General features: G+C 52.1%; 2 protein-coding genes across 5 annotated transcripts in view; one reads left to right on the top strand and one right to left on the bottom strand.

Annotated features, from left to right (window-relative positions):
• MAP4K1 (mitogen-activated protein kinase kinase kinase kinase 1) overlaps positions 1–377 on the bottom strand; it is a 16,502-nt gene extending 16,125 nt beyond the window's left edge. Inside the window, exon 1 of one of the 3 annotated variants that reach the window (XM_070450925.1) lies at positions 170–377. In XM_070450925.1, coding sequence (XP_070307026.1) covers positions 170–268 — 99 coding nt within the window. In that variant the 5' untranslated portion in view covers positions 269–377. The remainder of the gene's footprint in view (positions 1–169) is intronic. The other 2 variants (XM_070450924.1, XM_020881636.2) reach the window with 2 other exon arrangements.
• The window catches only part of EIF3K (eukaryotic translation initiation factor 3 subunit K), a 26,068-nt gene extending 11,614 nt beyond the window's left edge, over positions 1–14,454 (top strand). Inside the window, exons 1-8 of one of the 2 annotated variants that reach the window (XM_070450939.1) lie at positions 1,541–1,683; positions 2,581–2,679; positions 6,084–6,204; positions 7,465–7,539; positions 10,434–10,500; positions 10,593–10,670; positions 12,377–12,502; positions 14,386–14,454. In XM_070450939.1, the coding sequence (XP_070307040.1) occupies positions 1,625–1,683; positions 2,581–2,679; positions 6,084–6,204; positions 7,465–7,539; positions 10,434–10,500; positions 10,593–10,670; positions 12,377–12,502; positions 14,386–14,417 (657 nt within the window). In that variant the 5' untranslated portion in view covers positions 1,541–1,624 and the 3' untranslated portion in view covers positions 14,418–14,454. Of the gene's footprint in view, positions 1–1,540; positions 1,684–2,580; positions 2,680–6,083; positions 6,205–7,464; positions 7,540–10,433; positions 10,501–10,592; positions 10,671–12,376; positions 12,503–14,385 lie in introns of those variants that run through there. The other variant, XM_070450940.1, reaches the window with a different exon arrangement.

Raw genomic sequence — 14,454 nt, 5'->3', positions numbered from 1 at the left:
TTGTAAAGGGGAAGTTGGCAGTCAGGCAGGCTCCATTTGCCCGAGTTCTTCCTCAGCATCCCTGAACCCAAGTGGGGGACTGGGACCCTCTTGCATCCCCATCCCTTCTTGGGGCTCACCCCCAAGGTCACAGGTTTGAGGGTGCTGGAGAAGGAGGGGGGTTCCTCACCTTGAAGACTTCCCCATAGGTGCCGCCACCCAGCCGCTGCAGCAGGTCATAATGGTCCCGGGGGTCCCTGTTAAAGATGTCAGGGTCTACGAGGTCCATTCCTGGGGGCCGGAGCTGGGCCTGCGCCCAGGGGCCAGCAGGGCCTCAGGGCTCCGAATGCTGGCACCTCCCTCCCTCCCCACACGCCCTGCACCCGCCTTGCCTCCACCGGCTGTGGCCTCCCCTCTCCCCACTCTCGCTTCCTGCCCCGGCACAGCGCTGTGCAGCCGGCGGCTCCACCCCCTGTCCCCTGGGCCCTGACAGCCTGTGAGGGGCAGCTTGCCTTGGGACCCAGGGGACCACCCCCCTCCACCTCCGGGGCCCTGGGCTGCATGTAAACCAGATGCAAACTATCTTCATTGTGACCTGGAGGGTGCCCTCACCCTCCCCCGTTCTGGGCAGCCACTAAAAACTACACTTGAACCTCTGCTGAATGCCGAGTGTTGGGCCACAACCTGGAGATGGCAGGTCTACACCGGGATGACCATGCAGTGTACATTATTGTTCATCCGGGACACATACAGGCACTTAGTGGTAACTCCCTGTGCGGCGCACAGGCCAGTCGACGTGCACACACCTGGATACCCATGTGCACGTATGTGGATGTACCCAGAGCATATACATATGACACATGCATGTGCATTCATGCCTGCAGTGGACAGTATCTGAACACATAACTCAGGATGGCACATGCGGGGCGCTCGCCTTCACCGGCAAAACTGGAGCCTATGGGGACTGGGCGTGATCTGGCAGGGTCCACTAGCCCCTCCCTCCGCCCCTGCCGGGCTGAGCACAACAGCTTTGCGGGCCACTACCCTCGGCGTTAGGGTGAAGTGTGGGGGACAAGGTTCACGACTTAAAACTGCGAAGCTCAGGATCCTGCCTCAGGGGCCAAGGCCTAGGGCCAAGGGGACCTCAGAGAGCACCTTCTTCAGCACATGCCCATGGACCAAAAGGGCTGTACTGATGGAACCCCAGCAGTTTTGAGTTTACAGCCGCGCGCAACGCGACGTGCATGCACGCCGTCACGGATCAGTCTACTTCCCGGTGAGTCCGCGCTCACGCGCCAGGGACTATAACTGGATACGCGAGGCCCGGGAAAAGTTTAGTCCCGCCCCTTCGCCGCAAGAAGGCGCCTGCGCACTTGGTTAGACTAGGTCTTATATCGCGCCGTAGCTTCTGCTCGAGTAGAGAGTATGCGCACGCGCTAACTGCGCCGACTGGGAAGAAGTCACGCGGCAGCCGGAAAGCGTGGCAGCTGCCGCAAGACCCAAAGCACGATTCACCGCCCCGGGGGCGGGAGAGAAAACAATTACGTAGTTTCCGTTTCCATCGACTCTTCCTCTTCCGGTCCTCGAGGACGCTTTGCCGGCCAGGTCTTCGGCTGTAGCCCTGGTGTGGGAGGCGGCAGCCGTCATGGCGATGTTTGAGCAGATGAGAGCGAACGTGGGCAAATTGCTCAAGGGGATCGACAGGTCTGAGCCCGGTCGGAGGGAGCGTTTCTAGCCTAGACGGGTGGAGGAGAGGGTCTTCTGGAGTCAGCAAATGGTCAGCATTCTGGGCTTGCCCGGGGGTGGGATTTTTTCAGTCATTCTGGAGCAGTTGTTTAAGAGAACAGCATTGTATAGGCCTAAAGGTAGGAGGTGGCCTTGCCTGCAGCTCAGTCCTTTTTAATTGCCTTAAGGCCGTCCTCTCTGCTTAACTTACCCTCTCTCAGCCCCCCAGTTTTCTCTCTCTGCTCAGCCTCACTAAGCCTCTCAGCGCCTCTTTGTGGCTCCCCTTCCCCCCTTCATTTCATTCATCGAACACATGTTTACTAAAATCTACACTGTGAATTCAGGGCAATGGTGCGGACCAGAGATAACCAAAGACAGCCACTGGCCATGCTTTCATGGAGTTTCTAGTTCAGACAAACCGGACGGTAGACAGTGATAGCCAGGAGTGGTCAAGGCGGTGATGGGGGAAGCACAGGTAGATTGGTGGGGGCTGGGATGGGGAAAATTAGGCAGGAGAGAATGGACTGGACCAGAGTGGAGTTTGGGGATGGGAGGGAGGGGTGGATATCAAAGATGTCCAGGAGGCCAGATGTACAGGCTGCAAGGGCTGGTTGGCTGAGACATGGAGGAGGCATTTTTCAGAAAAGACCCAGGGCTCTTACGGTGTTTAGAGCTGGGGCTTAGGTCTGGAATATGGATAAGTTTCATCAGAGGTTATAGAGCTGATTCAATATTTGAGTAGAGCAACTGGCCAGTGACAGAGGGAGGGAGGAAAGGAAGAGGAGGAGGAGCAGGCTACATTTCCCCCAACTCCCACCTCAAGGAGTGACTGGCCTCAGCTCTTGTCTCTGCTCACTCATCTTGTTTCTCCTCTAGGTACAACCCTGAGAATCTGGCCACCCTGGAACGCTATGTGGAGACACAGGCCAAGGAGAATGCCTATGATCTGGAAGCCAACCTGGCTGTCCTGAAACTGTGAGTATCTGCCTCCATTCCCATCCCGTTCCCATAGTCAGCAGCCTGCCACTCCCAGCACTGGGTGGGGTGGGAGTGAGGGGTAACCTGCAGGATGTGACTTCTCTCTCTTTTTTTTTAAGTTGGAGTATAGTTGATTTACAATGTTATATTAGTTTTAGATGTACAATGTAGTGTTTGGGTATTTTCATAGATTATACTCCATTTAGAGTTTATATAATGGGAGTTATAGCCCTTGTGCTGTTCATTGTGACTTTGTATCTTACTTATTTTATATGTATTTTGTACCTGTTAATCCCCTTCCATTATCTTGCCTCTCCCCCACCCCATTCCCATCTATAATCACCACTTTGGTCTCTGTTTCTGTTCTGTTGCTTTTGTTTTATTCTTTAGATTCTACATATAAGTGAAAACATGTGGTATCTGCCTTTCCCTGTCTGACTTAACTTCACTAAGTGTAATATTCTCCAGGTCCATCCATGTTGTTGCGAAAGGCAAATTTTCATTCTTTTTCCTTTTTTTTAATGGATGAATAATAATCCATTGTGTGTATGTGTTTATATGTACCGCATCTTCTTTATCCATTCATTTGTCAATGGACACTTAGGTTGCTTCCAGATAGCAACTTAGGTTGCTTCAGTAGCCAAGATCTACTGAAAATAATGCTGCTGTGAACATTGGGGTGCATGTATCATTTCAAATTAGTGTTTATTTTCTTTAAATAAACACATACACACCCAGGAGTGGAATTCTGGATCATATGGTAGTGCTAGTTTTAATTTTACGGGGAACCTCCCTGCTGTTTTCCATGGTGGCTGCACCAGTTGACATCACACTATCAAGCATTCTCTCCTCCACATCCTTGCCGGTGTTATGTTATTTGTTGTCTTCTTGTTGATAGCCAGTTTGTCATGTGTGTGATTCTGATTTGCATTTTCCTGATGCTTAGTGATGTTGAGCATCTTCTCATGTGCCTCTTGGCCATCTTTGTGTCTTCTTTGGGAAAAAAAAAGTCTATTCAGAAGTTTCTGACAGGGTTTTTGGGGATTTTACGTATTGAATTGTATGAGCTCTTTATCTATTTTGGATAGGATGTGGATAGAATGTGCAAGTCTAGGGAGCCAGGAAGTAGGGGCAGGAGGAGGGATGGTCTTTGAAAACTTAGTTACAGGGGCTGCAGTCCAGCAGTTAAAACTCTGGCCTTCCACTGCAGGGGACACGAGTTAGATCCCTGGTTGGGGAACTAAGATCCTTGTGGTGCAACCAAAAAGTAAAAAAGAAAATAAAAATCATAGCAAAGCGTATATACCGGCTGCTCCAGAAAGCGAATGTGTGGTTTAACGTGGAATTACAAATGAACACCTATGTAATCACCATCCCAATTGCAAAATGAGTGTTGCTGGCACCCCTGTCCTTTGCCCCATGTGTCTCATGCCAACCACCCTGACCCTGGTGACCACTCCTGTGTGCTCATGGCCTGGCTTTGTGTGAATTTACCACATGTTTGCAGACATATGTACACACATACACATTCTGATTCGCTTAGCTCAGATTTGCCTGCTTTGAACTGAACCTAAGAGTAGCCGTACAACTGGAGCTCTTCTGCGTCTGGCAGCTTGCACTCAGCTCTGGATTTGTGGGCTCCATGCTTTTCCTATGTGACTGCAGTTTGTTGTTATTGCTGTGTAGTGTCCCATGTGGAACCAGGTCCTAATTATCTGTTACCCTGTCGGTGGATATTTGGTTTCTTCTTTCTAGATGCTTTTTTGATACACTGTTATTGTTCCTTGTTTTAGTCACTAAGTCATGTCCAACTCTTTTTCAACCCCATGAGCTGTAGCCTGCCAGGCTCCTCTTGTCCATGGGATTCTCCAGGCAAGAATACTGGAATGGGTTGCCATTTCCTTCTCCAGGGGATCTTCCCGACCCAGGGATTGAATCTCCTGCATTGGCAGGAAGGTTCTTTACCACCGAGCCGCCAGGGAAGCCCAGCTACCAGCTTTGTAATGTTCAGAGCTCTCATGACCTCGATTTTGCCATCTGTAAGATGGAGACATCGTGTGTGTTGGTGAGGTCGTTTAGCTTGTTAGTGGGGAGAACCACTGCATAGTGAGCGCTCCCCATGTGGTACCTACTGTGCCATAACCTTTGTGTTAACTCACTTCGATGCTGTGTTTTGTTTGTGAGGTAGATACAGTTGGGTTTTTTATTTGTGTTGGTTTTTTTGTGGCAGCACCACACCGGCATGCAGGATCTTAGTTTCCTCAACCTCTTGCAGTGGAAGCACAGAGTCTTAACCATTGGACCACCAGGGAAGTCCCGATACAGTGGTTTATTCTCACCTCTTGCAAGAGAGGAAACTGATGCACGGAGCATTTATTATTTTTTAGAATCTTACTTCATTATTTATATTTTTGGCTGTGCTGGGCCTTTGATGCTGTGCAAGGACTTTCTCTGGTTGGGGGGACTACTCTCTAGCTGAGCTGCACGGGCTTCTCATTGCCGTGGTTTCTCTTACTGTGCAGCACAGGCTCTAGGGCACACGGGCTTCAGTAGCTGTGGTGCACAGGCTTAGCTGCCCTGTGGCATGTGGGATCTTTCCAGACCAGGGAAGTCTACTTATTTTAAATGCTCCATGCCGGGGCTTCCCTGGTGGTCCCATGGTTAAGAATCCGCTTTGCAGTGCAGGGAGACACAGGTTCGATCCCAGGTACAGAAAGATCCCACATACCACAGGGCAGCTAAGGCTGTGTGCCACATCTACTGGTCCTGAGAGCTTTAGAGCCCGTGCTCTGCAATAAGAGAAGCCTGTCCCTGGGGATTCTCCAGGCAAGAACACTGGAGTGGGTTGTCATGCCCTGCTCCAGGGATCTTCCCAACCCAGGGATCGAACCCAGGTCTCCCGTGTTGCAGGCGGATTCTTTACCATCTGAGCCACCAGGGAAGCCCAACATGAGAAGCCAGCATACCGCAACTAGGTAGTAGCCCCTACTTGCTACAGCTAGCAAAAGTCCACGCACAGCCACAGAGACCCAGCACAGCCAAAAATAAACTGTTTTTTAAAAAAGTAGTCCAGGGTCACTCAGCAGTGAAGTTTAAATCCAGGCAGTTGGCTCCAGAGGCTTGACCACTGCTACTTATGTACTCATTTGTGAATCACTTAACACTGTCTGCCTTACTGAGTGGTTGTGAGGATTAACTGTCTCCGTTTACAGACTACAGAGCAGGAAAGTAGGGTCAGGGAGGTTATGGTCCGAACCAGACAGTGGGGTGGTTGGTATCAGAGCCCAGACATGTCCAGCTCCCAGACTCCAGGCGGAAGCAGTGAGCAGCCTTCCTGGCACCTGGTGAGGCCCAGGGATGTGGAGATGGCACTGCTACCACATCTCCATTTCCCTCCTCAGGTACCAGTTCAACCCAGCCTTCTTCCAGACCACAGTCACCGCCCAGATCCTGCTGAAGGCCCTCACCAACCTGCCCCACACCGACTTCACTCTGTGCAAGTGCATGATCGACCAGGCCCATGTATCCTTCCGGACTGGGACTGGGGGAGGGGGTGCAGGGCAGACGGATTCATAGGCATGTGGTCTTGAGTTCGGTCACAGACACCACCGATTGCCTGCTCTGGTCTTGGCCCGGGGCTGGCTGCGGCTGGGACAGAACCGTCATGGAGCTCACATTGTAGCGGGGGAGACCCGTCCTCTCTGGAGTAGTCAGGACTTGGGGTGTGAGGGGCCAGAGGAGGCACCTGAACCTGCCTGGAAGCCAGGAAAGCTTCCTGGAGGAGGGAGCAGATGAAAGATGAGGAATTAGGTGATTTGTAGGGAAGGGTCATCCAGGCAGAGGGGAGAGTGTGTAGGGAAATAGGAAGAAAAGAGCTCAGCGCCTTGTTAGAGTCAGTAGGGGATGTTCGGCTTAGCCACAGAGTTGGTCAGACTCAGCCCTGGGGAGCTGAAGAAGGCTTTAAAGCTACAGAGTGATAGGGGGAGAAACATGCTTTAGAAAGATTCCCATGAGGCTTGATAGCCGAGGAAAGACGACCAGGCAAAAGGTTGGAGCCATGAAGAGCTGGCTTGTCAGCTTCCCTTCTTTCTACATATCCCCAGGGACTGGCCAGTGTCTGTCTGGCACAGCGCTGGTCTCCAGTGAAGAGATGTTGAGTGAGGTACCACTGAACTGGCCTGCTCCCTGGCGGCCGGGCTGAGAAATGTCTTCCTCATTGAACCTGCTCTGCCAGGTGTGTCCACGGGGGCACCCGCCTTCTGACAGATAGCCCACCTTCCCCAGAGGTCTGTAGTGGTGGCTTAAAAAGCACATACTATCTGCTGTTCAAAGTACAACAAAGTGTACCATGAAAAAACCAAGGCTTCCTCCCTCGTCCCCTCCCTGAAGGCCACAGTTGTTTACAGGCCTCGGGACCTTTCCATAGATAACCTACGGATACAGAAGTGCAGCTGTGCATGTTTACATACACCCATTCCTCCCTACTCAGTGATGGGTTGTTACACATGTCCTTCTGCATCTTGCTTTTTTCATCTTGCTAGAGGTGTGTCTGATCGCGTTCTCCATGTCAGTTCTGTAAGGGGTGACTCGATCTCAGTGTGTGAGGCAGCGCCTGTTGAGTTGTCCCCTCCTCTGGATCCTTAGGTTCTTGCTCATTTTTGCCATGACAAACACACTGTGGTGAGCAGGAGGTGGGCGGGGCGGCTGTGGGTGGGGCAGTCTGCGGCGCGGTGGCCACTACCTCTGTCTGAAAGGCCTTTTGCCCTTAACGCCTCCCCCCAGCAAGAAGAACGGCCCATCCGGCAGATTTTGTACCTCGGAGACCTGCTGGAAACCTGCCACTTCCAGGCCTTCTGGGTAACTTGCCTGCGGCCCCGGGGCAGGGTGGTGACTGGGCCCTGCAGAAAAAGCTGCTGGAAGTCAAGACCACGCACTTTTATTGGCTTCTTCTGTGGCAGTGGGTCCTGTGTTCAGAACTCTGCATGTGGGATGGCACAGAATGGTCATCCTCACCTGGAGCTGGGACGCTCTGGTCCCCTCTGCTGACAAAGTTCAGGCTTTCTCTCTCACTCTCTCACACACATACAGGCACCTGGTCTTCCAGCAAAAGTCCTCTGTCCTCTAAATACTCTGCCCACACGGGGCTTCCCTGGTGTCCAGTGTTTAAGATTCTGTGCTTTCACTGCAGTGGAACCTGAACCAGGCATGGGTTCAAACCCAGGCTGGGGAACTAAGATCCTGCATGCCATGGGACATGGCCGAATAGTAACAGTTGAATAAAGAGTAAATACTGTTCCCCTTTCTTGTCCTAACTGGACTTGGCATCCCAAGTGGGAGTCCATGTGGCCGCCTAGCTCTCACCTCCACTCCCAGACCCATCTTCTCCTCCCCCAGCCCCCCACCCCTGAAGCGCCTATCTTATCATACCCCACCCCACTTTGTTGGTATTGCCCCACCCTGCTCCATGACTGCTTATTTTCGTGAAGAATGTAACTCATAGCCACTCTTTATTCTTAGATGCTTGAAAGGGCAGGTCTGTGATCCTTCCATCACCCTGACTTCTCAGTTTCCAGATTTCTTGTTCTCCCTGGGCCCTGAGCCCCTCACTCCCTCCCCTCACATCCGAGATGAGACCAGTTCTCAGCACATCGAATCCCTAAGAAGTTAGAAAACAACAACAAATATGATACTAATACTTGAATTGTGCCTTCATGAAATCGGACATCATTGGTCTGGGTGTGGTCTCGGCTTAGTGACTTGAAGCAATTATCCCTGGTGATTTTGCTCCCCAGCTAAGTCCGGGAGTTACTGACCTGTACTTGTCTTCATCAGCAATTGCCTCCTTTGCCCGTGAAGGTCACACATTTCCACCCTCTGACCACTTCCTCCTCGCCCCTCGCCTCCCAGCTCGCCCCCATGAGGCCTCTGACCCGACATTCTTGGGCCTGATCGGCCGCCCCAGTCCTCTGTTATGCTTCCTCCTTCACAAACCGTGCCCTCCTCACCCGTGTCTTCGGGGCTGCGGGAGGCTGGAGAGGAGCTGTCAGTGCCCACCCGCAGCCGGTCCTCGCTTCCCGCCCCGTGTTCCTGGATGGCTCTCCGCAGCTCCTCACCACCGCCACTTTCTCCTCGCCTCAGCCCCCGACCTGGCTTCTCATTTCATGGGAAGATAGAAGTGGCCCAAGCGGAACTTCCCACCCCTGACCTGACGTCTCCCGGCAGCTGACCAAGCCCTGTTCTGCTCCAGTGGCGCCCCGTCCCTCCTCCAGGGCCCCGACCCCCTGCCCTCTCGCCCACTCAGTGACATCACACCAGCCATTCAACCCCCCTGTGCAAACTTGACCTTCCTATACTGTTTCCGTCCCCACGCAACACGTCCACGCTGCAGTGGGTCCTGACATAAAAAAACTCCGCCTGCGCCTCCACACTCCCCACCAGCTCTGCCCCCGCCCCCTCCCTCTGCTCCCCTTCCAGCCTTGCTCCTGGCTGGGACCCCAGCTGTCCCAGCCTGCCCGGGGCTTTCCCGGTTTTAAAGCACAAAGTCTCACATCCCAGGCGAATCAGGGCTGTGGCTCAGCCCACCCCAGGACAGGTTGCCTGTGTTCAGCCTCGTCTTACCCCCTGCTCACATGAACCCATGCCATTCAGGCCTTTGTGGCCAGCCCTCTGACCCCTGACTCAGGCACAGGCCACGGAAGTGCTCTTGTTGAGACCCCCAGTGACACCCCCATTGCTCGATCCCGTAGGAAGTTCTCAGGCCCCGGCTCACCTGCCCAGCTAGTGTCTCTTGGCTTCCAGGATAGCTGCTCTCCCACCTTCCTCCTGCCGCGCTGGCTGCTCCCTCTCGTTGTCCTAATGGGTTCTTCGTCTCCCTCCCTGATGTTGGGGGAGCCCTTGCTGGGAAGGCGACATTTGAGCAGAGGCCTCAAGGAGGTGGGAGTGCTAGCCAATGGGGGAAGAGAGTTCCAGACCCCGAAACAGCCAGCGCTGAGACCTTGAGGTGGGCGGTTGTCTGGCAAGTCTGAGGGGCAGCAAGGAGCCCCTGTGGTTGGACTGAGGGGGTGAGTGGGAGGAGGTGACGGGTAGTTCCCAGGGGGCTTTGGGGGGTGGGCTCATGGGCCATGGTAGGGCTGTTGCCCTTTTCTCTGAATTAGATGAGATCCGAGAAGAGGTGATTGAGTGCAGGTTCCTCATCTGTCTCCTCTCTTGTCATTTCACGGGAAAATAGAAGCAGCCAGCGCTGAATTTGCCGCCCCCGGCCAGTGCCAAGGCCTTGAGGCGGCTGAGTGCCTGCCATGTCTGAGGGACAGTGAGGAGCCCCTGTGGTGGGAGTGAGGGAGTGAGTGGGAGGAGGTGATGGGCAGATCCCGGGAAGCCTGCCAGGTGCAAACCCCACCCTGTGATTTTGGGCAAATCTCTTAGCTGCTCTGAGCCTTGGTTTCCCCATCTCTAAAATGGGCAGAAAGCCAGCATTGTTACATCATAAGGTTGCATACAGAAGAAGGGCTGGTCTGTGGGGTGAATGCCAGAGTGTTTGCTTCTCTTATTTTATTATCAGGGTTAATCTTCTTGGCATTATTTATAACTTTTTTCCTTGGCCACATGGCTTCTGAGATCTTAGTTCCCTGACCAGGGATTGAATCCAGGCCCTTGGCAATGAAAGTGCTAAGTCCTAACCATTGGACTGCCGAGGGGTCCCCTTGACATTACTGGTATTAACGTCATTGTGAACATCGTCCTTCCCCCCACAGCAAGCCCTGGATGAAAACATGGACCTCCTGGAAGGTATAACCGGCTTTGAAGACTCTGTCCGAAAATGTAAGTTCTTCTCTGAGCTTGGGCTCCCTGAGGGGAAGGAGTGGCAGCAGGTTCCGAGAGTGGCCCTTTGTCTTTGTCCTTAATTTCCGCAGTTATTTGCCATGTTGTGGGCATCACGTATCAACACATCGATCGCTGGCTTCTGGCTGAGATGCTCGGGGATCTGACAGGTAAGGCCCTCTCTGGGTCCCTAGTGCCCATCTAAGAGGTCAGAGTGAGCGGGGCAGTGGGGTTCAGCCAGCTCTTCAAATGGGCCCACTCCTGCCTTACCAGGTTGTTATTAAAGGCCCAGTCCAGAGAGGGAATAAGGAATTAGTATAACACCTTCCTTTCCTTTTCAGAGATCCTACAGCATTCATTCATTATTCTGCATAAATTAGTTGAAGGCCCTCTCTGCACTGTTCAAGACCTTGGGGGCATGGCAGTGAACAGCACAGAACGGCTTAGATTCGTTCTCGTGGAGATAGCAAAACAGATGACAAATGAAGCTGTACGCGTCTAGTGGGGATTCATGCATGACAGCCCCTGGAGGGCTGGGAGGGTGAGGGCTGGGGGAGCAGGAGGCACGTGGAGGTGGAGGCACAGCGTCTGAACAGTTACCTCTCACTGGAGTGAGGTGGGCAGCCTGAGGGCAGAGTGAATGTGAGGATGCTCTGCTCAGAGAGCAGCCAGGGAGCCCTTGGCCCGGGCTGGGTGAGCCAGGGGCAGAGCCAGGGCAGAGAGGTGGTGGTGGGAGGGGTTTCAGGCACCGAAGGGCCTCCTGCCTGACTTTGTCCTTTATGCTGAGTGAGATGGAGCCACTGGAGGGTCTGAGCAGAGAAGGACATGATTAGATTTATATTTCCAAAGATCCCTCTAAAAAGAAAAACAAGTATATATATTTGCTCATTTTGCAAAAAGAAACACAGGAAGGGAAAAATTTTAAAACAAGGAAAATGGTTACTTCTTGGGAGCTGAGGGTGAGAACAGGGAGGAAAGTGGTGGGTTGGGGGTGAGATTTCTCTGAGCACCTTCTTGGATAGTTTTGCCTTTTAAGCCAGGTGGGACATTGTTTGTTTTCAGTGGAAGCTAACTTTTTTTGGACACTTTGTGTCCGGCACTATACTAAGCACCATACTAAGTGTTTTACATTGCCTTGATATTATGTGTTTAAGAGTGAAATTAAGTCAGAAAGGGATGAAAAACCCTTAGAGTTGAATGTAAAGAGAAACAGGTGAATCTATATCAAATTGATAATAGTCACACAGAAAAGAATTATTTCAAGTTGTAGAGCACTTCTCTGGCCAGAAAAATACCCTTTTTTTTTTGGTGTTTACTCGCTAAGTCCTGTCTGGGTCTTTGCGACCCCATGGACTGCAGGATGCCAGGCTCCCCTGTTCTTCATTGTCTCCCGGAGTTTGCTCAGACTCACATCCACTGAACCAGTGATGCTAGCTAACCATCTCATCCTCTGCCGCCTCCTTTCTAAAGGCAAGAAAGAGCTGCAAAGAAATTCTTAAACATGGTGCCATAAGGTTACTGTTCTTGGTAATGATGAAATCATCATTTCGAAGCCATTTCAATGTAGATTGGGGGAAAAGCAGAGAAGTAAGCGCTCTGCTGTTTTTAGGAGCTGAGCTTTAACCCTGGGAGACACGAGAGGTAAATAGAAAATGAAAGGAGACTCAGAAGCCCTGTAGTGGGAAGGATGAGGAAGCTAAAGGGCTCCCCCTGGCTGCTGTTTGGAGAATGAATCATAGGAGCCCCAGCCTGGCAGCCCGAGACCAGATCTGCCCAAGGCAGGCCAGGAGGACACCCTGAGTGCGCCCCCCCCCCCCACCCACCCAGTACTGTGGGATCTGTGTGCAAAGCTCCTGCACTGCTGTGTCCGCTGCAGACAGCCAGCTAAAGGTGTGGATGAGCAAGTACGGCTGGAGTGCCGACGAGTCAGGCCAGATCTTCATCTGCAGCCAGGAGGAGAGCATTAAGCCCAAGAACATTGTGGAGAAGATTGACTTTGACAGTGAGTAGTGGCTTGAGCCTCAGGCTGTGGAGCTGAGGAGGGGCCTTCTAAGGGAGCAGGGCTGGGTCCCCAAGGACTCGGGTAGATAGTTCTGACTCAGGGCCAAGAAATGAGTATCTGCCAGATTCCCCTGCCCTTGTCTATCCCAGGCAGGCCACCTTTACCTGGGAGAAAGGGCGGAGGGTCCTGGTGTCCTTGCCTGGAATTCTGGGCACAGGATCCTGCCCTGAAGCACTCAGTAAGACTTCCCAGGGCCTGGAGGGACCCGGCAGGGTGTCCCCACACCCTCCCTGGTCCCGGGGCCTCAGCCCTGGCATCTGTTAAAAAGCAGCAGAGCACCTACCGGCAAGTGCAGGCTCTGCGGCTGGGGCAGCCGGGTGGGGTCCGGGCTCTTTATTCACAGCTGTGTGACTTCGGGCAATGCCTCCAGTGTCTCATCTAGAGAGGGGGGGTGACAGCACCAATAATTCTGACTAACACCGTGTAGTTCTTTACACTTTTTATTATTAGAGTCATTGGTCCTCAGGTCAACCCCGTAAGGCAGGTGCCAGGACTGTAAGTAACTGAATAATACCGCAATACCCACCTCCTGTAACTGAATAATACCGCAATACCCACCTCCTGTAACTGAATAATACCTCAGTACCCACCTCCTGTAACTAAATAATACCACAGTACCCACCTCCTGTAACTAAATAATACCGCAGTACCCACCTCCTGTAACTGAATAATACCGCAGTGCCTACCCCCTGGATGTATGAGTGTGAAGTGAGACATTGCATGTGCAACACTTAGCAAAGAACCAGTCCTATAGTTCACTAAACATTACCCTCTTTGTCACCATCACATTAACTAACACAGACTCCACTGGCTGCTCAACTAGAGTGAGCCTGAAGTCTCACCCTCCCACTGCGCAGGGGTCCTGGAGTGAGAACTGGCGGGGGCAGGGACGGGCTGCTTCCTTTAGGCCCTCGGTCTCCTCCCCACCCTCTTAAGTGTGGTTCTGGTGTGTTAAAAATATGGACTGGTACACTGTGGCCTCTGAGTACAAAATGACTACATTGCTATTTAATTGAGGAACACGATCGAGCAGGCAGTCATCTCCACACTTGCGGGCTGTGGACTCTCAGTCTAAATGAGATGCACCCACCGACTTGGGGTTCTATGTGAGAACTCCTTGGAGCAAAGGGTTCTGTGGTGATGAGACACAAGTCCAGCGCTCAGAGCGTCTTGCAAATTGTTTAGTCGCTTCAGTCGTGTCCCGACTTTTTTGACTGTAGCCTGCCAGGCTCTTGTGTCATGGGATTTCTCAGACAAGAATATTGGAGTGGGTTGCCATTTCCCTCTCCAGGGGATCTTCCCTACCCAGGGATCGAACCTTCATCTCCTGCATTGGCAGATGGTGGATTCTTTACCACTGATCCACCAGGGAAGCCCATCTTGCAAATAGTACCATAGTAAATGTTATCAGGATGGTGATACCACTGATCCACCAGGGAAGCCCATCTTGCAAATAGTACCATAGTAAATGTTATCAGGATGGTGATGAAGATGGCAGATCATACTTTTAAAATCCAGGCATTGGGACTTCCCTACTGGTCCAGTGGTTATGATTTTGCCTTCCCATGCAGGGGTTTGATCCCTGATCAAGGAGCTAAGATCCCGCAGGTGTCATGGCCAAAAAACCAAAAAACATAAAAGAGAAGCAATATTATAATAAAATTCAATAAAGACTTTTTAAAAAGGAAAAAACAGGCATTGTTCTAAGCCTGTTGTTTCAGTCTGCAAGGCCCCTAAATAGTTGTGGGCGCTACTGTGGTGGTTGGAGGTTCATCTCGTGTCTTTCCCACATTGACCCTGCTCTTCCCTTTTCTTCTCAACAGGTGTGTCCAGCATCATGGCCTCCTCCCAGTAACTTTGCAGTCGTTTAATAAAGGTGTGTTGACTTCTTA

Source organism: Odocoileus virginianus, chromosome 20 (assembly GCF_023699985.2).
Source record: "Odocoileus virginianus isolate 20LAN1187 ecotype Illinois chromosome 20, Ovbor_1.2, whole genome shotgun sequence".
NCBI lineage: Eukaryota > Metazoa > Chordata > Mammalia > Artiodactyla > Cervidae > Odocoileus > Odocoileus virginianus.
The sequence above is the reverse complement of the archived record's forward strand: the minus strand, read 5'-3'. Positions and strand labels throughout refer to the sequence as shown.